Genomic DNA, 26,873 nt, shown 5'->3' with positions numbered 1-26,873 from the left:
CGTATAATTGTTTTTTGTTTAATCGTAGCATTGTTGTAGCTGTTTTTGAAGTTTGAATGTTTGATTACACTTTTGTATTTGAAAGCAACATGTATAAATTCGCATGTTATTACTCTTACAATTCGCATCTGATTTTTTTTTTTTTGCATTTTCGCATGTTATTGTGTAATAAATCGCATATGTAATTCAGATTAATCAATATCATCATTTCGCATGCTTTGATCAGACAATTCGCATGTGTTTTTATGACGTTTTATGTTTCTTATTTTGATTCATGTAGATGAAAGGGTTTACACTCCGGAGGTTCAGGCATCAGCTACACCTATTGTTGGAATGCAATTTATCTCTATTGAACAAGCATATGCGTTTTATCAATCATATGCTAAGTTAGCTAGTTTTTCTATTCGGAAAGGTGGTGAAGTATACAGTGGTGGTATAATCAAAACTAAGTATTTTGTTTGTTCTAAAGAGGGACATAAGCCTCTGTGTATTGATGATCATTCAAAGTCAAAAAAGCAATTCAAAACAAGGAACAGGGGGACTATTAGGACCGGATGCAAAGCTCAACTTATGATTTGCACTGTGGATGGTAGATTATATATAGTAAAGAGATTTGTTGATGGCCATAATCATAAGTTTGTATGTCAAAATGACATTCACATGCTCCCAGCTTACAGACAATTGTCAGATGTCCAGGAGGAGATGGTATGGGAACTTGGCACTTTAAACCTTGGTCCTGTTAAAGCTTTCCATATAACGAGGAAACGTTATGGTGGTTTTGAGAACGTTGGTGCCACGGTTGATGATTGCAAAAATTTTAGGAAGCGAATAAACAACTATATAGGAGAATATGACGCTGACATGGTAATAAATAGGATGACTGACAAAAAAAAGTATTTAGCTGATTATTCGTTTGAATACTTTGTTGATGATGGCAAACGGTTAACTGGTTTGTTCTGGGCTGATGGTTTATGCAAGCTTAACTATATTGAATTTGGGGATGTGATATCGTTCGATGCAACTTTCAAGACAAACAGGTAAGTGTTTCAAGACAAACATGTTTGTTACTTATTTTCGCATGTTTGTTTGTTAATGCAATTTTAATATCGCATGTGTAGACAAACAGAGTGTGATGAATATATCGCACGCCATACTTCTGGTTTCGCATGTGATTTTTAATAATTCGCACATACTAAATGTTGTTTCGCATGCGTTGTTCAGGTACAAGATGGTGTTTGTTCCGTTCACTGGCATTGACAACCATTGTCGAAATGTAACAGTTTCAGCTGGGTTGCTGGCATCGGAGAGTATTGAATCATATAAATGGCTTCTGAATTCATTTTTAAAGTCATTTGGTCGGCAACCAAATGTTGTAGTGACGGATCAAGACCCTGCTATGAAACAGGCTATTGAGGAGGTTTTCCCTATTAGCAGACGCAGATTGTGCATGTGGCACATAATGAAAAAAGTGGCAGATAAGGTATTTCATGCAATATTTTTGTCTTTTGTTAGGGTTATTTTTATTTTAATTTTTTTTGTTATAGGCTGATATAAAAAGCATTTATTGTTATTGGTTGGACACGATTTGTGTAATAATGATGAGTTTAAAAGGAGGATGTGCGACATTGTTTGGACTGATTCGATTGAGCCCGAAGAATTTGAGAGACAGTGGAAATTGGTGATGATTGAGTTCGGTCTCACTGAAAACAAATGGATTGATGATATGTTTGGGATGAGATCCATGTGGATTCCGGCTTTTTACCGGCATGAGCCAATGTCGGGTCTTATGAGAACAACTTCAAGATCAGAGAGTGAGAACCATTTTTTTTGCCAGGTTGCTAATTCACAACTCACACTCGTAGAGTTTATGAATCATTTTGATGGTGCAATGGATGTACAAAGGTTCAATCATAGAAAAAATGATCATATTTCAAGATATACTGAGCCAGCTGATTGGAGTCAAACTACCTTGGGAAAAGATGCTGCTAAGATCTACACCAGGTCTATATTTTTTGATCAGCAATTAGAGATACATGGAACAATTTCCGAATGTTTGCCGATGGACACCAAAGTTGAAGGTCCACGTATCAGAATATTGTTGAAGGACTTTAAAGCACATGGCGATGGTTTATTGGAGGTATTTTACATGTTTTTTTAGACATGCGAATTTGTTTCATCACACATGCGATTTTAGTTTATTTATTTACATAATTTTTTAGACATGCGAAATTGTTATGATTCACCTGCGATTTTAATTTTATTCACTTACATGATGGTTTAGACATGCGAAATTGTTATTTTTATATATGCGATTTTAAATTTTATTATTTTTTTTTGGTTATTGCTAGGTGTGGTTCAAGAATCTTGAAAATGATGTAACTGCAGAGTGTAGCTGTTTGCGTTTTGAGCAGTATGGGCTGCTATGCAAACACATATATTTTCTTTTCAAGATGTTTGGTGTTAAAGAAATTCCAAACAAATATGTTACAAAGAGATGGACGAAGGATGTGGTGCCCAATGAGTTAAATGTGAAGTACAATCTAAATATTGGTGGTAAGGATGTGCAAAACAAGGCTAAACGGATTGCTCGTGAAATCATTCACACAGGGGAGTATTTGGTTAGTAATTTGATTTCCGACCTTGATCAACTTGTCTTAGTGAGGGATCAAATGATGCAGCTTAAAGAGAGAGTTGATCAGAGTCGCATAACCAAGCAACTTGATCCAAAATTTGACCGATTTTCAAAGTTGATTGGTTATCAACAACCAGTAACTAATGCTCCCCCTACTGTTCGTGTGCCGGCTGGTATAAGAAACAAAGGCCGCGGGTCGCATAGAAGGATTAAATCTAAGAAGGAACAAATGATCAGCCGCAAAGGGAAAAGGTCAAGGACATGTAGCGTATGCAATGAAAAAGGTCATGACATTCGGACTTGCGGCGAGCTTAAAGCCAAATAACAAGGTAAACAGGGAAAAAAGAAGATGGAGGGTGTCCAGATTGAAAATGGTGGGAGAGACAAAGACAACGAGGTTGAAGACGACGAAGAAGAAGATGACTTTGAAGATTACAGTAGTGATGATGTATCTGAAGAAGATCAGTGGGAAGAGGTGTCTGAAGATGACGAGGATGAGTAGGTTTTTATAAATGCACATGCGAATTATACTAAACACATGCGATTTTATATTCATCTTTTTATATCATTTTATCATGCGATTTTAGTATATAAATATGCGATTTTATATGCTCCAGTTAATACTCATTTTTACATGCGATTTCACGTTTAGTACATGCGATTTTTAAGTTATCTTGTTTTTTTTGTGACAAAGATGGCTATGTCATTCATTCGATTTAATATCTTATATAGCAAACATAATATTGTTCAAAACATGTACCAAAAATATAATATTAGTTATTGTCTAACACAGCCCCAACCACAAAACGATTAAAAAAATAGATTTTAGTTACTTGGAGCAAATATTTTGTCTCGTTCAGAAGAGCTGAACTCCATCTTCTCCTTCACAGTCTTCAGAGCATCTGTCAAGAAAGAGAAGGCTAAGTCATCAGCTTGAGATTGCCCTTTTATGTGATCCAAAGCTTTGTCTTTGAAGCTTGATTGTGGTTCTTGAAGTAGCTGTTCCAATACATCTTGATTTTTCTTGATTTGTTCAAGAATTTTTCCTTGCACATCAAGAACCAGATGAGAAGAGCTGGCATCAGTGCTTATTTCTGTCAACGTTCTTGTTGACAATAGCTCTTTGATAGTATTGTTTTTGATTTTTTCTGATTCTTCAGTTGCCATTTTTTGTTGGTCTGTTTGTTGTGTGTCTTTATTTCGTATTATCTATATATAATCTAAAATTTAGTTACATGTTCTATTTTAAAATCAACATTTATGATGTTTTAAATGCAATACTTAAAATAATATTGATTAAAATAATATATTACAAAATCATAAGTATATTATAAAGCATTTCTTTAGGGGCTTCTTAAAAATTAAGAAGTATAAGTAAAAATGCTTAGTATACAACACACAATGCATATATTAATTATGTTTGGGGGTTAAATTTGTCATTTTTCTACAAGGACTTCTTAAAAATTAAAAGGTACAAGTAGAAAGACTTAGTATACAACACACGATGCGTATATTAATTATGTTTTAGGGGTAAATTCGTCTTCCAACATGAATATTAAATTATTAATATCATAATTCTAACCGATTATAATTAATTGAAATGGATCTCTAGGGACTATAATTAATTGAATGTAATGACTCATCTTAAATTAACAATACAAAGAAAATAAAATTAGTTTAAACATTTATAATGAAAATACATTGAAAAAGCAATTCCAAATTCCCAAATACTTCCAAGCTAGCTAATTAGATCGGGTTGATCCTAAATAATAACGCCAACAAGTTAATTACATATTTACATCCAGTTTTATCTATACTATATTATAAAGCATTTCTGAAGGATACCGGTAAAATTTAAGTAATTACAATATTTTATGCTTATGATACAACAACTTAATGGGGTTAATAAATGGGCACAATGGTCTTTTAACATGGGTTAAATGATTTTTTAAATATAAATTAACAATTGAAGTATTCTTAAATACAATTAAATTGATAAAATAAATGTAGACAAAATGATAATAAAAAATGAATTCGAAGAGTTAAATAAATGTAGACAAATGATAATAAAAAAGAATTCGAAGAGTTGTCTACATTGTTTCCTAACGATCGAATTTAATTTCAACAAATCAGCTGAAGAGTTGCGATCTTGATACTTACTTATATTTAAACCCTTCCCTAAGTCATGCAAACCTCACAATATGGGTTCTCATTATTTCCCATCTCTTCTCCTAAACTAATAATCCAACTATGTACTTTCGTTGTCCCTTCACCCCTCTCTCATTTTATAATGTTGAGCATCATGCATCTGTCTCATGTCTTACATTCATTTATTCACTCAACATCAACCAATGATGAACACCAACAGTCCTGCCCATATAACACCACGAGATCATGGTACATGTTTTGATAACTACTCAATCTCTACTGATTTATTGATTCATGATAATAACATGATATATCTTACATTACTTTAAATGGTTTTTACAATATTATGGTTTTTAAAATGCCAAGGTCTGTTAGCGATGATGTGGAGTGCTAATGTGACTGGAATTTAAGGATGGAAAGTGTTGGCTTTGAAGATGGTGTTGAGATATCGAAACGTGATCTGGTTCCGGATACTTTCATGCTTTCGCAACCAATGGTTGTTTAAATCGGTTTCGCCTGAAAAGTTTATCAACCGATGGTCCATAAAATTTAGTTACATGTTCTATTTTAAAATCAACATTTATGATGTTTTAAATGCAATACTTAAAATAATATTGATTAAAATAATATATTACAAAATCATAAGTATATTATAAAGCATTTCTTTAGGGGCTTCTTAAAAATTAAGAAGTATAAGTAAAAATGCTTAGTATACAACACACAATGCATATATTAATTATGTTTGGGGATTAAATTTGTCATTTTTCTACAAGGACTTCTTAAAAATTAAAAGGTACAAGTAGAAAGACTTAGTATACAACACACGATGCGTATATTAATTATGTTTTAGGGGTAAATTCGTCTTCCAACATGAATATTAAATTATTAATATCTTAATTCTAACCTATTATAATTAATTGAAATGGATCTTTAGGGACTATAATTAATTGAATGTAATGACTCGTCTTAAATTAACAATACAAAGAAAATAAAATTAGTTTAAACATTTATAATGAAAATACATTGAAAAAGCAATTCCAAATTCCCAAATACTTCCAAGCTAGCTAATTAGATCGGGTTGATCCTAAATAATAACGCCAACAAGTTAAATACATATTTACATCCAGTTTTATCTATACTATATTATAAAGCATTTCTGAAGGATACCGGTAAAATTTAAGTAATTACAATATTTTATGCTTATGATACAACAACTTAATGGGGTTAATAAATGGGCACAATGGTCTTTTAACATGGGTTAAATGATTTTTTAAATATAAATTAACAATTGAAGTATTCTTAAATACAATTAAATTGATAAAATAAATGTAGACAAAATGATAATATAAAATGAATTCGAAGAGTTAAATAAATGTAGACAAATGATAATAAAAAAGAATTCGAAGAGTTGTCTACGTTGTTTCCTAACGATCGAATTTAATTTCAACAAATCAGCTGAAGAGTTGCGATCTTGATGCTTACTTATATTTAAACCCTTCCCTAAGTCATGCAAACCTCACAATATGGGTTCTCATTATTTCCCATCTCTTCTCCTAAACTAATAATCCAACTCTGTACTTTCGTTGTCCCTTCACCCCTCTCTCATTTTATAATGTTGAGCATCATGCATCTGTCTCATGTCTTACATTCATTTATTCACTCAACATCAACCAATGATGAACACCAACAGTCCTGCCCATATAACACCACGAGATCATGGTACATGTTTTGATAACTACTCAATCTCTACTGATTTATTGATTCATGATAATAACATGATATATCTTACATTACTTTAAATGGTTTTTACAATATTATGGTTTTTAAAATGCCAAGGTCTGTTAGCGATGATGTGGAGTGCTAATGTGACTGGAATTTAAGGATGGAAAGTGTTGGCTTTGAAGATGGTGTTGAGATATCGAAACGTGATCTGGTTCCGGGTACTTTCATGCTTTCGCAACCAATGGTTGTTTAAATTGGTTTCGCCTAAAAAGTTTATCAACCGATGGTCCACGTGGTTCTTTTTGTGTAATAAAGTCGTTTTCTCTCTTAAAAAACAGACTATTGCAACCAATATTTGCTAAATGCACATTAGCGACAAATTTGCAACTAAGAATTAAAACGATTGCAAAATTAGCTAATGCTTGCGACCAAAAACGATAATTGTTTTGTTTAAAAACTAGCGAAGATGAAACCCAAATTATTGTCACTAAAAGCACTCACAAAATGTCCACTGGTCGCAAAGTAGTAGCAAATTTGATTTGCGCATGAAGGTTTTAGCAACATTTTTTGAGTTATGAATGTCATCTTACCCTTTACTTTATTCTTCTTCTATTCTTTGGACAGAAATGGGACTCAGATTTGGTAGAAGCAAGGCACATCAAACATCTTGATGAAAACCTTAACATCATAAGATTAAGATTTGGGGAGCACAGGAAGCCGTTTTTTTTTGTAATTAACCGCGAGTTCATCGTGTACGAGAGACAAGAAACAACGGGTGTTGAACTCTGGTAAATGATCAAGGAATGGATTGTACTTATTTTTCGTTATAAAGGTGTTAGTATAGTTTGATCTCAAAGTTTAAAGGATATTGGTATGAAGGTGGTACCATTGGCCTCATTGCCAAAAGAAATGACAACAGAATATTCAATAAGAAATGGTATTACAACCTGTAAATCACAAGCACACCTGCTACGATTCGCCATCTAGGCACCGAATCCCTGTACTACCACATCGATGGGTTCAAATCTTTTAATTAGATAATCCAATTCATTTTTTATAAGAAGCGTCAAAGATAATTTATTTAAAGTTTAATATAAATTAAATTTTGTATAGTGGCACATATAATTCGATTCGATCAGCCTTACTTTACCATTATCTTTGTATTTGGTCTTTGTTTAAATTTTATTCAATATCATTTAGTAATTCTTATTTTTTTTTAATTTTAGTATTTAAAAACTTTGGGATACGAATGAGCCAGTTTTCATTTTAGACCCCTATGAGGTTTAACCATTTGAAATTTAAAACGCGTTGATATAATTGTGATTCGATTGGATATGTTTCTATTGCACTATTTGGATTGAATTGACTGTTGCAATTTAATAATCGTCAGTTATAGTTCGTTTTTTGAATATAGAGAAACACTGACTTATTTAAGGTGCTTGATTTGGGTGAATAGTAGCAATATAAACTGCTATTGTAATTTGGTGTGATATTCAATTCATTATCAGCAACCTAATCAAATTGTGCCCTAAACATAGAGTAAATGTGTTCACCAGCAAGGTAATAATATGTGTTAAAGTAATGCTGATCTAACCATTATCCCTGTAATGTATGTTTTTAGACTTGGCATACATGTTTGTTCTTAAACAGATTCCGCAAACAAAGATTCCTGTGCTATGCACGCCTTAAATTTTGTGTGGCCGGCTTATGGTACAAGCTCTTATCACGTTTTGTATGGCTTCTCTTACATTGTCTTTTGGCTAATTATCTTTTATCCATACATAAACATTTTCCCCGAACGCACAACAAAATAAAGGACAATAACTGTTGGTCATGCCGTGCATCGCACGGGCCTACCCTCTAGTTTATCTTAATATGGAAGTAGTTATATCTAGGTTTTTTATATTAATATAGTAAATTTATTATATAGGTAGGGTGGTAAAGTTCAGTAGTATTTATTGTAAAATTCATCATTACATGTCAAATTATAGTCACATCGTTAATAAATTAAGTTTTTTTTATATAAAGTAATACTATTTTTAGTTTATAAGATTGGTAGTTTTTTTTTTCCATTTTTATTACAAAGTATTTTTTAAAGTTTTTTTGCAGTGTTCTTATTCAAAATCGCACTTTGATTCGAAAGAAATTCGCAAACTGTAAGAAACCAACATATAAATATCCTGTTTTCTGATATCGCATGTGTAAAATATCTGAAATCGCACACTATATGAAGAGTTTTTGAAATCGCATGTGTATTTTCATGAATTCGCAAACTATATGAAATCTCATAGAATACTTAACTGTTTACTGAAATCGCATATGCATGTCATGAATTCGCAAACTATATGAAATTTCAAAGAATTCTTTTTTTACTGAATTCGCGTTTGCATTGTCGATGATTTCGCACATGATTTGACATTCTGCATCATCTTCTTCGATAGTCAGTCCATCCAGAATTTCTAAATTCATCAGAAGTTCATTTTCTCAGAAGAATTTGGTGAATAGGAATCGATCGCTTTGGTGAATAGGAATCGATCAATTTTTGATTAATTGTTATAATTTCGTTTTTGGTTTTGATTTAGGATCTTACGTTATGATTTTTGAGGTTTTATTTGCCGTTTATCAGGTGTTTTGATCTTAAATTTGACGATTTTAACCTTGGCGGTTTCTTTTTTATTAATCCTATGTTGATAAATTTAATAGAAAAACACGCTGTTTAAGAAAGATGATCCGACGGTTGTGGATGAAGCGTACATAATGTACGATTAGGTTATTTGTATGATAACCGGCCTCTCTCTCTCTCTCTCTCTATATATATATATATATATATATATATATATATATATATATATATATATATATATAGTGGAGAGTTCAAATGAGAAGAATTAAAAATTAAGAATAAAAAGAATAAAGGATACAAAGGTAATTTAAACAAATCATTTAATGAGTCTATTATTTATTTTTGCTATTCAAATTAATGAACTCTAATCATTTAATGAGCTTATCTTATAAAATAGTTGTGCACCTTACACAATAAAAACAAACATGCACATGATCTTACATTTTCAACCTTTCCTACACTATTAAAACAATATTTTGGTGTATGATACAGAATGTGTAAGACTCAAACACGTTTAAATAATTTTGCAAGTCCTAATAAAATATGCGTCGGACACAAAATTTTTAAATAATTTTGTCACTTCTAATAAAATTTGTGTAGGAGCCAATACATTAATGATGGTGAAGGAGGATTTATGGTTGCATTAATATGACTTGAGTAACTCTTTAAAATATTTATTAATATTTTACATCAAAATGTCTATACTACCCTTAATAATTAAAGCATTAATTAAAAGTGGACAAAAATGATATCTTGATTCACAACCATTGATTAAAAAAATATAGGGTCTAGATTAATTCATTTTTTCTTCTTTTAAGAAGATTCTTTTCAAATGAACCTCCCCCTATATATATATATATATTTATAAATACATACTTGTCAAAAGTGTTTTGACTAATCTTTGTAACAAACAATATATATACATATATGAACCCGGTTCAAAAATTTTATTTACCACGGATATCCTTCAGTGGCATCACATGCAGATCGAATCCGGTCTTTTTCACCGGAATAATAAGTCACAAACTTTAAATGTCTAAAGTTTCTGATTTATTTTTATTTTGGGCAACATATATTTCTTGGTCATAATTTTAAGTGTTATTATTTGGTTGACCGAAGACTTGGCCGAACAAGCTTTTGATTATGTTAAATATGTAAATCGGGCCCGACCTTGTGGTTGTGTTTTATATTTGGTTTTGAACCACTTTGTGACTCAAGATTGTAATAGACTAGTTTATGGTTTTGGCCAATTTTGTGGTTCAAAGTTGTTATAGATAGGGTTTTGTCATTATTGTAATTGCTTGTTAAATATTGTTGACCGAAGACCCGAAACAAAATCAAAGCAAAACCAAATGCCAAAAGGAGTCTTGGAGTTAGTGGGAGTCACTGAAGACAACAAGATGCACTCAAGTCCATCCTTGTAGTTGTTTCTTTTTGTGACCCATGACCCCTTTGATCTTGCTACTTGGCTCTAGCAAGATCAAAACTTATGCTTGTATGATTTATATATTCATTTTTCTATTATGGTTGCTTTTAATAAAGGTTATTACACATCAACCTAATACCAAAACACATTTTTAAAAGGGGATTTAAAAATGGAATCGAGAAAAACAAGTTCTAGCAACTTGTAAATTTAATCACCAGAGTTTTAAAACATGTTTTTCTCACATCTTAAAAACTCATAAACTTAATAGTCTTCACCATTAACTTTAAATTGGTTATTCCAAGTCGCGACAAACTTAGTTTTATATATTATCTAAAACTAATTGTCCCGAGAGGTGAAAAGGTCCTTTTGGTAATATCAAGAGTTTAATATCTAAACTAAAACTGACTATAACGACCCTATTTGGTAAAGAATTAAAAGCAATGGTCTATGCCATCCTACTACTAGTAACACTTGGGGCATAATGCGAACCATCAGTGTTGGAGCCATAACACGACACTTGGTGTCTAGTTTATCCTTCCAAGTGCAAGGGTTTTGTTGACACATCCGACCCTTCCACATGTGACCGTATTAGGACGCCTATTACTTTTCTTCTCGTGTTACGTGCTACAGCTGTCTCGAGAATAAAAGTGGCATAGATGAGGCCAAACCTATCAATGCAAGGACAAAAGGTTATCCTAGTGGCCTCAACCCCAAGAGTTGTGTTTTTCTCACAATTAACAATCGTTGTCAGTCCACTTGAACCTCTTGCTAATGTTGCGTGTTACAGCTGCCTTTAGAAAGAGCTTCCAATCAGATTCTCATTCCTTATCATCTCACCACACTAAATAAGGAAAATACATTGAAAATGCTAATTAAATAATTTTGCTTAAACATATGTCTTGTGAAAACAACTCCTCTTTTGCGCTCAAGTCCATACTTGAGAAAGACAAACTAAATGACACCAACTTTCTTAAGTGGCACCGCAATTTAAGAATTGTTCTCAAAATGGAAAAGAAGCTTTATGTTTTGGAAACCCCGATCCCAACCGCACCTGAAAATGGTATTGTTGCTGCGAAGAAGGCTTTCGATAAACATAAAGAAGATGCCATGGAAGTTGCTTGCCTCATGCAAGCCACCATGTCCCTAGATCTCTAGAAGAATATGGAAGACATGAGTGCCTTTGACATGATTGAGCAACTCAGAGGCATGTTCCAGAAACAAGCCCGTCAAGAACGCTATGACACCATGGAACAACTCATAAGGTGTAGAATGCAAGAGGGTTTCTCAGTTAGTGCTCATGTCCTCAAGATGAAAGGCTACATCGACCAATTAAACAAACTTGGTTATCCTTTCCAAGATGAGATGGCTGTTGACTTCATTCTCAACTCTCTTTCCAGTCACTATGATCAATTTGTTATGAACTTTAACATGAATGACTGGGTAAAGACAGTGCCAAAGCTATATGGGATGCTCAAAACGGTAGAGATGAACATTTCCAACAAAATAAACCAAGTGTTAATGGCTCGATCTGGTGGTGTTAGGAAGCCCCAAACAAAGAAGAAGAGTTACAACAGCAAAAGCAAAGGAAAGGCTCCCGTTGCTGTCAAACCTGCCACCAACAAGAGCAAACAAGCTGTGAAAGCCCCTCCTCCAGAAGAGCGACAATGCTTTGAGTGTAACAAGATGGGGCACTGGAAACGTAACTGCCCCGAGTATCTTGCCAAGCTCAAAGCAAAGAAGGCTAATGGAGAAGGCACTTCTTTAGGTATTCTAATATATGTTATCAAGCTTTTCATTGTTTCAAGCAACACATGGGGTATTTGATACCAGGTGTGGTTATCACATCATTAATGTCTTGCAGGAGCCTGAGAAGTGGAAGAAACTGAAGCCGGGAGACATGGAGCTCATTGTTGGCGATGGGAAGAGAGTCCCAGTTCTGGCAACTGGCACATTTACTCTTGCATGTCCTTCTGGTCTTGTTGTTGTTTTGAACAATTGTCTTTTTGCACCTAGTTTGACCGGGAACATCGTTTCAGTTTCATTTCTTTTTTAACAAGGATTTAGATATGCTTTTGATGGTATTGCTATTTCTGCTTATCTAAATGGTATTTACTATTTTAAGGCTAAACCTCAAAACGGTATTTACAAAATTGATGTTCAACCTAACAATAACATACATCACCTTTTTAAACATCAGAAAACTGGTACAAATGATTCATTCCTATGGCATTGTAGAATTGGCCACCTAAGCATGGCACACATAAAATGGCTCCAATCTGAGGGGATTCTTGAATCCACCGGAACGGACTCATTTGATGATTGCGAGTCATGCTTAGCTGGCAAACTCAACAAGGATCCCTTCATCGATGTTGGTGAATGAGCTAGTGATCTACTAGGACTCACACAATCAGATGTATGTGGTCCATTTAGAACTATGACTAGGAATCATGAGAGATACTTCGTTACATTCATCGACGATTATAGTTGATATGCTTATGTCTATCTTATGAAGCGTAAGCATGAAACCTTTGAAAGATTCAAAGAGTTTCAGAACGAAGTTGAAAACCAGCTTTGTAGAAAGATTAAAATGCTTCGCTTAGATCGAGGCGGTGAATACCTCAGCTTGGAATTTCTCGATCATCTAAAAGAACGTGGAATTGTTTCACAACCCACTCCACCAGACACACACCAACTTAACGGCGTGTGTGAAAGGAGAAATCGAACCCTACTGAATATGATTCGGTCGATGATGTGTAGAACAAATTTGCCTCACTCCTTTTGGGGTTTTGCTCTTATAACTGTTGCTTGACTCGTAAATCTAGCACTGACAAAAAAGTTAGACAAGACTCCATATGAGATTTGGTATGGGCTTAAGCCAAACCTAAGTTACCTAAGAATATGTGGGTGTAATGCTTACATCACAAGTGATTCTGATGACAAGCTCGACCCTCGAGACAGGAAGGTAATTCTCGTCAGATACTATAACCAAAGCGGTTATTACTTCTACGATCCTGATGCTAATACGATTTCCATCAAAAGGAAGGCTAAGAGATTCCTCGAAGATGAACTTCTTAGTCGAGGAACTGGAAGTAATATTATGGACCTTGATGAAGTTCAAGAGCCGCAAACAACCGGTGAGGAAGTCAGAACGTCTGAGCCACAAGAAGTTGTTGGTACCGAATCAGACTTAACCATAAACCCTCACAGGAGCATCAGGACTCGTAAAGAACCCGATAGATACCTATGGCATATTGAAGGTTCTGAGGTCTTGACAGTAGCCGAGTTTGATGACGAACCTACTAGCTACAAATCTGCTATTTCTAATCCAGATTCTGCGAAATGACTAGAAACCATGGAAATTGCGATGCAGTCCATGCGTGAAAATCAAGTATGGGACTTGGTTGAGCTACCCCCCGAATCTCGGGCAGTAGGGAGCTACTGGGTTTTCAAGATAAAAACCGACATGCATGGAAACATACATACCTATAAAGCACGACTAGTCGCGAAGGGTTTCACTCAAACTCAAGGTATTGACTATGATGAAATCTTCTCGCCCGAAGCTATGATCAAATCGATTAGGATATTGCTTGCTATAGTTGCATACTATGATTACAAAGTTTGGTAAATGGACATTAAAACCGCTTTTCTTAATGGGCATCTTTCTTAAGATGTTTATATGGTTCAACCTAATGGTTTTATTGAAGTATCCTAATAGGGTATGTAAGCTGAACAAGTCCATTTATGGACTCAAGCAAGCGTCTAGGAACTGGAATCTCTCGGATATATGGGTAACCCCCGAAATCTCATTTGAGAGGTTGCCTAATTCTGAGATAATAGGTCTTTATACTGTTTGATATCTGGGGTATTATACCTAGTCTTCTGATTTTGCGTCAACAATGGCCTAGATCTGTATAATACTTTATGCGCTTTTAAAATCTTTCCTTCTTCATAAAAATTGAAAAATATCGAAAGATATAAATCAAGTGCGGTTGTAAAGAAGATCTCTAAGTGGGACACACCTCAAAGTCGAGCCTTCATCTCTTTGACTAAACGGAAGTTCATACCTGAGCTCTCAAGGTCTCGCACTAACCAAGAGTACAGATATCAATATAGTATATTCACCTGTAAGACTGAATCTAGGGAATCTTGATACGAGAGTATATTCTGAGGTGGGATACGTGAATAAGTTAAGTTCTTAAAATACTAAATGTCGTATCTCGAATCAGTTGATCCTTGTGAGAAAATTTAAGTGGATCAGTATATTGACAATCTAAGTGAATCGTTTAGAACTTAAAGTGTTTATAGCTCAACGGTGCTAGTGATTTGTCATAAACCGATATGATCCTCTGACCCGAACTCAAACAAAAATATTGTCTGTAAATATTTCTTTACTACTTTATGTTTCAGAAAAATTACAAAAATAAAAAAAAAGATTTCCGGAGTGTTTTACTATAAACTTTTAAGAAATACAAAAAGATTTTATTTCTACTTTATTTTCGACAACCGATGTTTGAATGCTAAGTTTCAAAATCTGAATATGTTGAACATGTTTCTGAAAATAAACAAGTTTATTAAATTGAAACTTGAAATTTTACTTGAAAAAATCAAAAACAGTTTGTGAAATCTCCAATGTCATTAAGTTGGACTTGGATGATTATTTGATAAAAGTTTTGGATGTTTTAACTGTCATATTTTGATGTTTAGAGTTAGGTTTCGATCTTGATCTTACATTGTCAAACATGAAGTTATTTGATAGGGGGAGAAGAGTCAGGAAATCCTGGAAAATTACATACTGTTACATTTATATTTAGAGCCAGGTTACTGAATATATGTGGTTAAAGGCCAGGCAATCGTTCTTGTGAGATTTTATATAGTTTAAAAATTGTTAATTTTGAGCCAGGTCACAGATTCTGTGATCAAACGATGTCCTGTGCAGTCACATATTTGAAATGATCCAGCTTATGCATGTTAAATGTTTAGAGCTAGGTTTTTGATCCTGAACTTAAATTGTCAAAATATTTTATAAATGGTTTGAGATTTTCAGGTATTAATCCAGATTACGTCCCAATACCTGAGTCGAAAGGGGAGTCTGAAGACGAGCTCAAAGCAAGGGGGAGCTTGCAATCAAAGAGTCGGGTAACTATTCTAAAGAGCTTGTAAGAGAAAGAACCAGGTGTCGATCCTAAAAAGCACGGAAGCTTAACGAGGGGGGGGGGGCTGGAGAAAGATGTCAATTAAAAGGGGGAGCTGATTCAGAATGCAGAATCAAGAGAAGCTTGAAGAGGGAGTCTATAGTTGCTGAAGATGTCAAAGCTTCGTGAAGACTCAGAGTGAGATGGGAAGCTACGAGATTGACTGCAGTAATATCCAAGGAGTAGTCTGTGAGTGCATAATGTCTATCACTTCTGTCAATCACGTATCGTAGCTTAACCAGATGATACAAGACCAGTGTTGAACTGAGCTAAACATAAAGTTGATGTGTTTTAGAGTTCATTCGAACGGATGGACATTAGGTCCATTCGAACGGATGGAATATGTTCATCCGGATATGTAATGTTTTAGTCCATCCGTCCAGATGGAGCCCATCCGTCCCGCCGTCCGGATGGAGGCCAACCGCTAGGTGCATGCATCCGGATGAGCACTGCCTATAAATAGGAAGGAAGCGTCTTGTCATTTGGTAATTTTTCAGACTTTGAGGCGAAGCTCTGCCCGTTTGATTTTGTGGTGTACAAACTGTTATATCAGTAATAGAAATCATTGTTAATTACTTCTTTGTGTCTGATCCACACACTTGATTGGATTCCGCACAACTCACGTGTTTGTACGCATTCAACGGTCAAGGAATCGATCCAGGATTTGAATCCACAGGTCGGATTAGCGGGTTGACCCGTTTAACACATTTATACTGTATTATATTTTTTACAATACATTTTATTTTATAAATTAAACGGGGTGTGTATTTTATGCCATTATTATAACTAAAAAAGAGAAATTAACATAGAGTTTATAATTTAAATATGATATTATTATATTCATTTGTGTTTTTAAGTAAATTGTAATTTTAATATATAAAATTCAGAAAAAAATTAAAAAAATCGAGTTAAACGGGTCGTGTTCGGGTCAACCCATGAAACTTCGTGTCGTGTTCAGGTTCATATGTATGATACGATTTTCGGGTCGGGTTCGGGTTCGTGTAAAATTTTCGGGTTTGGGTCGAGTTGAATCCGCCAACCCGCGAACACGACCCGTTTAGCACCCCTAATATATGGGATGGATCATAAAAAAACTACTTCAAATGAGAAAACCAAAAAACTAACTAAAAAAGCCTAAAAAATATACCAATTTTTTTACAATTTTTTTTTTAAATTTTTGCTACTTTTTATATATAAAAAAAAATTGTACTGCACATGTGCAATAATACGGAAAAGCCTAATAAACATAAAACCGAAAAACCTAACCCCTCCCCCCCCATCCGCACCCCCCCCCCCTCAAAAAAAAACCTAAACCCCTCTGCCCCCACCCAAAAATCGATTTCCAATCTAAACCTCTAAAAAACCTAACCCTAAAAGCTAATCTACTCAAAAGCTAACTTTAAACATGTAATGCACATAACTACACATATAATCCACATGTTCAGTACAAGTGTTTTTTTTTAAACAAGTTTTTTTATATATAAAAAGTAGCGAAATTTTATAAAAAAAATTTGGCATGTTTTTAAGCTTTTTTAGTTAATCTTTTAGTTTTCTCATTTATATGTAGTTTTCTCATGATCCTCTCCCTATGTGTGTGTGTGTGTATATATATAGGAGCGCTAAAATGAAAACCACCTCCAGTTGTAAGAACCACGAGAACCACTTTCTAGCTATTAGATCAACAATATGGATTGACAAGATTAAAAGTATTTAAAAATAAATATTAAGTATTTTTTGTCTTATTATGTCTTTAGTATTTTAAGCCAAAAGGGTAGTTTAGTAAATTACTCTTTTTTGTCTTTTTGTCTTTATTGTTTTTTTATTACTTTTTTGTATTATTATATTAGTTTTTATTTTTTACGTTTTATGTTAAACTTTTTACGCTTTACGTTTTATGTTAAAAAGTTTACGGTTTAACTATTTCTTTTTACAAAAACTTTTTTACGCAAAACGAACGCACCCAGAAATCACAAACTCAGTAGGTGACTCAGATAGATTGTTATCATCATCGACTGGGGAAAAAAACAAAAGCTAACAACATCAAAACAATGTGTGGATTCTCGAAAAAAAAACGGGGCTTGGCTTATATTTTCCGATAATCAAAAGGCTGCAAAGTGGGGTTGCAGGTTCAAAAACCTACCTTCCACCATCCTTGTCGCGCCATCGTCATCAAAATCTACATTTTTTTTGCATCATCGCCGCCCAATACAACAGATCAAAACCCACAGAATCAAAGAATACAAAAATGCATCATTCAAACAACATGCATCATTCAAAAAAACACATTAAAAAACAGAGACCAACAACCACAACATCAATAAACAGAGACCGGGACAAAAACAGAGATCGGGACAAAAACAGAGACCAACAACCACAACATCAATAAACATTCCTACAGCCACAACAACCCCAACATCAATAAACATTCAAACAACCACAACAACCACCATCGTTCACCGTCAACCACAACACCAACACCAACATCAAAGATCGGGACACCAACATCAAAGATCGGGACACCAACAACCACAACATCAAATCAGAGTTCACTACCCTAAATTAGAGCTTGGAATTGTCCCCCCATCTCGTTTCATCCAACATCCAAATCGGAGCTCACCCATCATTCACCGTCAACCACCACCGTCTAACCCTAAACTCCAAATCGGAGCTCACTACCCCAAATCGGAGCTTGGAATTGTTCCCCCATCTCATTTCAGTCAACGTCCATAGCGACCACAACACCAATCACCAACTAGGCCTCTTGTTTATCTTTTTTACATAGCAAAACAGTTTGCCCACACAAGTCTTCATCAGATCCGGGATTAGGCGGTGGTTGGTGGTGAACGGTTGGGTGGCGGTGAACAGTGGTTGGTGGTTCCGGAAGTGTGGTTGTGGTTTTGTGACAGTTGGGTGGTGGTGAACGGTGGTTGGTGGTGCAGGAAGTGTGGTTGACGGAGGGGGGGGGGGTTGCAGATGGTGAACAGTGGTGGGTTACTGCAGAGACGGGGGGGGGGGGGGGGGTTGCAGGTAAGTATTGCCGGTTCCCCTTCTCTCTCATGGAAGATTAATATGGTGGTGGAGACAAATGAGGATGAAGACACAGGGTGAGATTTAAAAGGAAGAGAGAGGGGTGAGATTTAAATGAAGAGAGAGAGAGAGAGAGGGTGAGATTTAAAAGGAAGAGAGAGAGAGGGTGAGCTTTGACATTTGGGGTAAATAACCAAACTACCCTTTTTGTTGGTAAAATATGATTGGTGGAGAGTGGTTCTCATGGTTCTTACAACTGGAGGTGGTTTTCATTTTAGCGCTCCCCTCTCTCTCTCTCTCTATATATATATATATATAGGGGACGGATCATGAAGTTTAAATGAGAAAACAAAAACACTAACTAAAAAAGCCTAAAAAACATACCATTTTCTTTTACAATTTTTTTATTAAAAAATCGCTATTTTTTATATATGACAAAATTTTATTTTTTTTTACACTGCACATGTGCACTAATACGGAAAGCCTAAACCACTTAACCCACCCCCACCGACACCCCCCAAAAACCTAACCCCCCCACCCCACCCCACCCCACCCCCCCAAAAACCTAAACCCCCCATCCCCCTCCTGAAAACCTAAAACTAAACCCTAAACATAAACCCGAAAAAAACCTAAGCTCCTCCGCCCCCACCCCCCCAAAAACCTAAACCCCCTCCACCCCACACCCAAAAACCTAATCCTAAATCTTCAAAGAACCTAACCCTAAAAGGTAAACTAAACTCAAAAGCTAATTTTAAGCATGTAATGCATATGTGTAGTACACGTATAATGCACATGTGCAGTACAAGGTTTTTTTTGAAAATTTTTTATATATAAAAATTAGCGATTTTTTTTTAAAAAAATTGTAAAAAAAAATTGGTATGTTTTTTAGGCTTTTTTAGTTAGTTTTCTAGTTTTCTCATTTATATGTAGTTTTCTCATGATCTTATCCATATATATATATAGGGGACCGCTAGAATGAGAACCACCTCGAGTTGTAAGAACTGCGAGAACCACACCGTACAGGGCGAGGTGGACCAAACTTTTTTTCAAAACGTAGATGCATGTATTATAAACACATTCGTAAAAAAAAAATTTTAAAAAATGCCGTGCGTGTAGTTTTTTACACTACAAGTTTGTGGTTTACGAGTTCCGTAAATTTACGGAACTCGTAAACCACAAACTGGTGGTGTAAAAAACTACACGCACGTCATTTTTTTAAATTTTTTTTTACGAATGTGTTTATAATACATGCATCTACGTTTTTAAAAAAAAAATTGGCCCACCTCGCCCCGGATCAAGTAGTTCTCGCGGTTCTTACAACTCAAGGTGGTTCTCATTCTAGCGCCCCCTATATATATATATATATATATATATATAAATAGGGGACCGCTAGAATGAGAACCACATCGAGTTGTAAGAACCGCGAGAACCACACCGTACGGGGCGAGGTGGACCAAATTTTTTTTTTCAAAAACGTAGATGCATGTATTATAAACACATTCGTAAAAAAAATTTTTTAAAAAATGTCGTGCGTGTAGTTTTTTACACCACAAGTTTGTGGTTTACGAGTCCCGTAAATTTACGAAACTCGTAAACCACAAACTTGTGGTGTAAAAAACTACACGCACGGCATTTTTTAAATTTTTTTTACGAATGTGTTTATAATACATGCATCTACGTTTTTGAAAAAAAAAATTGGTCCACCTCGCCCCGGATCAAGTAGTTCTCGCGGTTCTTACAACTCGAGGTGGTTCTCATTCTAGCGGCCCCCTATATATATATATATATATATATTGAAGGGGTATGGTCCCAGATCTCGCGTCAGCATCGACCGCGAGTGACCATTACCCTTATCAAAACCCCCACTAGCTAACAACCTACCTGTGTTCGTGCGGGAACGCGCAGACACAGTTGTTGAATCCAATCTGCCCAATGATGGAGGAGGACTTACCTGGAATATGAGAACGGTATAGTGATGCGGCATGGCACCGCATCTGGTGTATGAAAACGGAAGCGTTCACAGCGATGCAGCCTAGCACTGCATCCAGTGAACACTTCTATCAATACAAGGGAGCTGGATAACAACAACAGTCACCACGGACGACGATGCGGCTTGGCACCGCATCTCGCGTATTTCTTGATCAAAGAGTGAGACTCGGGAACATCTACAGTTACCGCAAACAGCGATGCGGGCCGCACCGCATCCTGTGCACTCAGCAAGTGGGACTGACACCACAGAGCAAGTAGCACCAATGGCAGCCGCCTGTCAGGTCTACGTAAGAGACAGACTGACGTGGCGTCACCTCCACAGCCGACATGCCTAACACACCTGTAAAGGTGCAGCATGCCGTCAGTCTATCCATCCACCTCCTCCTTCACTCCTTGGCTATAAATACCAACCCCAAACCAGGTTTGAGGTATCTCTTCACAACTCTCTCACTACTACTACTATCATACTTTGCTTCCGAAGCAGACTACTGATTCTCACGCCGGAGAGTGGTAACAAGGAGCACCCCACCCCATCCTCCTTGTTACGAGTCACGGTTTGTTTCCTTGTGCAGGAGATCAACCGGCAGGCGATCCAGCCAGCGATCCTCGAGAGGAAGGGATTAACCCTTCTTGACGAGACCAGTGTGTTAACCCTGCCCGGTTAACCATTGTTTCATCATTGGCGCCCACCGCTACTCTTAAGCACTTTTTTGTACCATCCCTCTCCCTCTCAACAGATCATGTCTGATCGTCCAAATAACACTACTGGGGATAACCTAAACCCCACCAACTCAGGGACTGTGAGGATCACTCCTCCAATCCCAAATCCTAACCACATTGGCACATCAACGCAAAGGGGTCCATCCCTAACGTTCGGACACGACCTATCACAGTACGCATCTGTGATACCTCCGGACATGGACCCTCATACCTGGTATGACCAGCAGGCAGCCCTGCTGGCCATAACATACAACCGAGCTTGCGCTGAAGCGCAAGAACAAGCTGGGCCTAACCTGGCACCACATACACCTGCGGTTCGTATTTTACAATAAGACGGCAGGGCACCCTCACGTCCAGCCTCCAGAAGCAGGCGTGAAGACCGCGGATCCTCTTACTGTGAGGTCCGCACAATAGATGAGGACGATTCCTCATACGGGTCTCGCACCAGAGGCCGAATGCAAAGCCGCCTGGGCCCCCAAGGCGATAACAGGCGGCAATCCACAGTCCACCGCGGTTCCGGCATCCAAAGCCGGCTCGGACCGCTGCCCCATCACGAAGGATATGGCCGTACCGACCCGGACGACCATACATATTGCGGGGATTCTCATGCCACTAGCAGCAAACCGGGAGGACGCAACTATTCCCCTCCCACTCACCCCCGCAACACATACCTCCGCGCTGCAAAGCGCCCAGAGAACCAACCCTACATGCCAAGGGCCACGGCTGAAAACTCCAAATTCGCCACAAGAATCGCACACGCCCATGTCACCACCACAAAATTCCCATTCAACATTGGGAAATACAACGGTTCGTCCGACCCGGACGATCACATGAACATTTTCATGGGCGCAGGGTGCAACGGCAGGTGGGACGAGCCCACCTAGTGTCATTTTTTCCCCCAGACCCTGACGGGTCTGGCCAGGGCTTGGTTCGATTCTTTGCCAGTAGGATCACTGGCCTCATTTGAGGAACTACATGCAAAGTTCCTCGCACATTTCAGCCAGCAGCGACATCACGTACGTGATACGATGGACGTCATGAATATCTGGCGAAGGGACGACGAATCTCTCGAAGCATTCGTCGTCCGATACAATAAAGAATGCCTGGAGATAGGCGACGTGGCTGACCAAATGGCACGTACCCACTTCATCAAAGCCGTCAGAGATGAACAGATGGTTATAACTATCTCCGGCAAAGACGGCTTGCCGAAGAAATGGGAGGATGTCATGACTGCAGTCAAGACATACACCCAGACTCAGCGGTCCCTTAAACCGCACATCGCAAAGGCACAGCCCCAAGCGGAAGGCCAAACCTCCCGCTACGAGCCCAAGCGCAACAATAAGCGCAACAGGGATACAGGGAATCGCGGCAGCGATTCCAAACCTTATTTCCCGCGTACCAACCAGTTTGACGCAAGGGCAACAATTAACGCCCAACGGGATAACCGGGCGTCAAAGAAAGAATCTCGGGACCGCAACTAGATCGAGATCACTAGGTCGCCAAGCGAAGTCCTTCTTACGGACGCGCAGTACCTGCGACCGGCCCAACCAATGAAGTCCAAGAAGAATCAGGATCTCACTCTCTATTGTGAGTATCACAAGGACTCGGGCCACACAACAAACAACTGCATCAGTCTCCGGCTGGAGATTGAGCGAGCCCTAAAGGAGAGGAAACTGCAACACTTGTTGCCCGGTGGGCAAAAAGCCACCAAACGCATCACCCCCATGGCGAGGGCACCTCCTCAGGGAAGAGGACCATGTATGTGGCCTCAACCCATATGATCAACGGAGGAAAAGGAAGGCCACGCAAAGCGGCGAGAAGACCGGACAATGACTGGAAAGACGAGCAAGTCGTCTTCCCAAAAGTCCGAGGCGGTCCGCGCGACAGGCGCGCCGTCGTTACCACCGGCCAACTAGCTCATTACTGCACCGAGCGATTATTCATCGACCCGGGCAATACTTCTGATATCATATACGAGCAGTGCTTCAACCAGTTCGATCAGGAAGACAAAGATCAGTTGCAAGCAGTGGATTACCCGTTGGCCGGGTTCGCAGGGGAAACTGTCTTTCCCCTTGGCCAAATTACGTTTCCTGTGCGCCTCACCAGCGGAAGGCACACACGAACAGAAGAGGTAAACTTCATGGTTTTACCTCATACTTCTAAATATGACGTGCTCCTTGGGAGAGAATCCCAAGGTGATTTCAACATGATTACGTCCGTACCCCATTTTGCAATCGGTTTCCCAACCGAAACAGGGGTCGCGATAATCTATGCACGCAGGGAAGTTATGATCTCGGACGAACTGCGCCCGACAAAGATAGCAAGGCCAACCCCCAACAACCAACTAGAAAAATGGGTCCTCAACGCAAAATACCCAGAACAAAAGGTCACATTGGGCCACGCCTTGTCCCCCAACACCAGAGCGCACCTGAAGCAGCTACTCTTCAGGAACCAAGATATTTTTGTGTGGGCACCCGCAGACATGACCGGGGTCCCACACGACATTGCGCAGGATTTCTTGAATACCTTACCAGGTATCAAGCCGGTGATCCAAGGCCAACGCCACCTTAGATCCGCCAAAAACCAGGCGATGCGTGAGCAGGTCGAAGAACTGCTCTCCGCAGGCATCCTGCGGGAAGTCAAGTACCAGACTTGGTTGTCCAACCCGGTCATGGTAGAAAAACCATCCGGGGGCTGGCGCATGTGTGTCGATTACAAAGACCTCAACAAAGCCTATCCCAAGGATTGTTACGCACTTCCGGAAATCGACGAAAAGGTCGATAACCTCGCACCATTTCGCTGGAAGTGCTTCCTCGATTGTTACAAAGGCTACCACCAGGTATAAATGGCAATCGAGGATGAAGACAAAACGGCATTCCGCACCCCTACCGGAAATTACTGCTATACAAAGATGCCGTTTGGGTTGCGTAACGCGGGCGCAACCTATCAAAAACAAACGAACGACACTTTCCGCGGGCAAATCAGCAAAAGTGTCGAAATCTACATGGACGACCTGGTCGTCATGAGCATGGAAGAGGATACCATGCTCACTGATATCGAAAGAACATTCCAAACTCTGCGAAGCGTCTATATGAAGCTCAATCCAGGGAAATGCTCGTTTGGAATGGAAGAAGGCAAATTCCTTGGATTCATCGTAACCAAAGATGGATTCAAGGAGAACCCGGAAAAAGTTCAGGCGATCGACCGCATGCCATCACCTTCAACGATGAAAGAGATGCAACGACTAGCCGGCAGGCTAGCCGCACTAAATAGATTCTTAGCCAACCATGCAGCTAAATCTTATCCTTTCATCAAGACCCTGTGGAACTGTCTAAAGAAAGAACAATTCCAGTGGACCGCAGAGGCTGAAGATGCCTTTCGAGAAATGAAGGAGTGTTTGATACAACTCCCAACTCTAACCGCACCACGCAAAGACGAACCACTTATATTATACCTATCCGCCGCAGACAATGCGGTGGGTGCGGTACTAATAGTGGAGCGAGAGGGAGTTCAAACACCCATCTACTACATCAGCAAGATGCTCAACGACCCAGAAACAAGATATTCAATAATGGAAAAGTTGGTACTAGCACTAGTACACGCATCAAGACGGTTGCGACGCTACTTCGCAAATCACGTCATTACGGTGTTGAACAACTACAGGATCGGCCCGATCCTATCCAAACCTGACATCTCTGGGAGATTAGCAAAATGGGCAATCAAGCTCGGCGCGCTCACGCTAAACTACAAGCCGCGCCCCGCCATCAAAGGCCAGGTCCTGGCAGATTTCGTCGTCGAGGTACCGGCAAATCGCATTCAAGAATACGAGGAAGAACAAAACCCTGCACCACCACCACCTTCTTCAGAAGTATGGGCACTTTTTACCGATGGTGCGTCCAATGAAGAAGGTGCGGGCGCAGGTCTGCGACTCGTCATCCCGATGGCCAAGAGCTTACCTATGCAATCTGCCTTGATTTCAAAAGCACAAATAACGAGGCAGAGTATGAGGCTCTATTGGCAGGGCTACGTCTAGCAGTCAAGCTCGGCGTACAACATCTGGAAGCACACGTCGACTCCTTGTTAGTTTCAGGACAGGTGCGCGGTGACTATACCACAAAAGGGGATATCATGATCCTCTACCTCGAGCAAGCCTTACAACTAAAATCAAAATTCACTTCCTTCAATATCCATCATATCAACAGAAGTGAAAACAAATCCGCGGATGCACTGTCAAAACTGGCGTCCACCAGCTTCCAACACTTGGCAAAGGAGATACGCATTGAAATTCTGCAGAATCCCTCAGTACCCCTGCGCCAAGTGAACGTCATCCAATACGGTACAACATCCAGGATGACACCAATCATTGCATACTTGCAATCAGGTGTGACTCCCGAAAGCAAGTCAGAGGCACGCAAGTTGCAATACAAAGTGTGCCATTATCAAATGGGAGACGGTATCCTATACCGCAAATCATACCTGGGCCCACTCCTACGCTGCGTCGACCCCCAAGATGCCACATACTTCATCAGAGAGATACACGAGGGAATGTGCGGCATACATGCAAGGCCACACATGGTAGTGGCTAAAATCATGAATGCTGGGTATTACTGGCCCGGCATGCACCTGGATGCCGTCAAAGAATTGCACAAGTGTATTAATTGCCAGCGGCATGCCCCCAAGACCTTGCGCCCCAAGAACAACTTGATCCCGGTCACCACCGCATGGCCTTTTTAGAAATGGGCAATCGACGTGGTCGGACCATTCCCAGACGCACCAGGTGCGGTCAAATTTATCATAGTAGCTGTCGATTATTTCACAAAATGGGTAGAGGCAAAACCGCTGGCCTCAACCACTGCTATGATAACAAGGAAATTCATTTGGGAACACATCATCTGCCATTTCGGTCTACCAATGTGCATCGTTACCGATAACGGCACCAACTTTGCCGCCGACGAATTTCAAAAATGGCTAGAAGAACTACATATTGAACATATATTCTCCTCCGTGGCACACTCGCAAGGGAATGGCCAAGTCGAGAGTATCAACAAAAGTCTAGTCGAAGGCATCAAAGCAAGGTTGGGAACAGCCAGGCATGGCTGGGTCGATGAACTCCCAAGCATCTTATGGGCTCACCGAACAAGCCCAAAAACAAGCAACGGGGAAACACCCTTCAGCCTGGTCTATGGCTCAAAATCGGTAATCCCCGCAGAAGTAGGTCTTCCTTCACCTCGAATATTGGCTATCAACAAAATAGCCAACAATGAAGCACGCAGACTTGATTTAGACCTCCTAGAAGAAAGGCGCGAAAACGCTGCCATCAACGAGGCCAAGTACAAAACCAAGCTTGAAAAATACTACAATTCACGCGTGCGGGTTTGTACATTTAACCCGGGA

The 26,873-nt window shown here is 38.6% G+C and overlaps 1 protein-coding gene across 1 annotated transcript; it reads left to right on the top strand.

Annotated features, from left to right (window-relative positions):
* Positions 1 to 861: 861 nt before the first annotated feature.
* Positions 862 to 3,134, top strand: LOC118485112 (protein FAR1-RELATED SEQUENCE 6-like). Its single transcript, XM_035981363.1, has 5 exons — positions 862 to 1,037; positions 1,222 to 1,480; positions 1,559 to 1,811; positions 1,950 to 2,137; positions 2,970 to 3,134. Exons 1-5 carry the CDS (start codon positions 862 to 864, stop codon positions 3,132 to 3,134), a joined length of 1,041 nt encoding a protein of 346 aa, XP_035837256.1.
* Positions 3,135 to 26,873: the final 23,739 nt, after the last annotated feature.

Source organism: Helianthus annuus, chromosome 12 (genome assembly GCF_002127325.2).
Source record: "Helianthus annuus cultivar XRQ/B chromosome 12, HanXRQr2.0-SUNRISE, whole genome shotgun sequence".
NCBI lineage: Eukaryota > Viridiplantae > Streptophyta > Magnoliopsida > Asterales > Asteraceae > Helianthus > Helianthus annuus.
The sequence above is the reverse complement of the archived record's forward strand: the minus strand, read 5'-3'. Positions and strand labels throughout refer to the sequence as shown.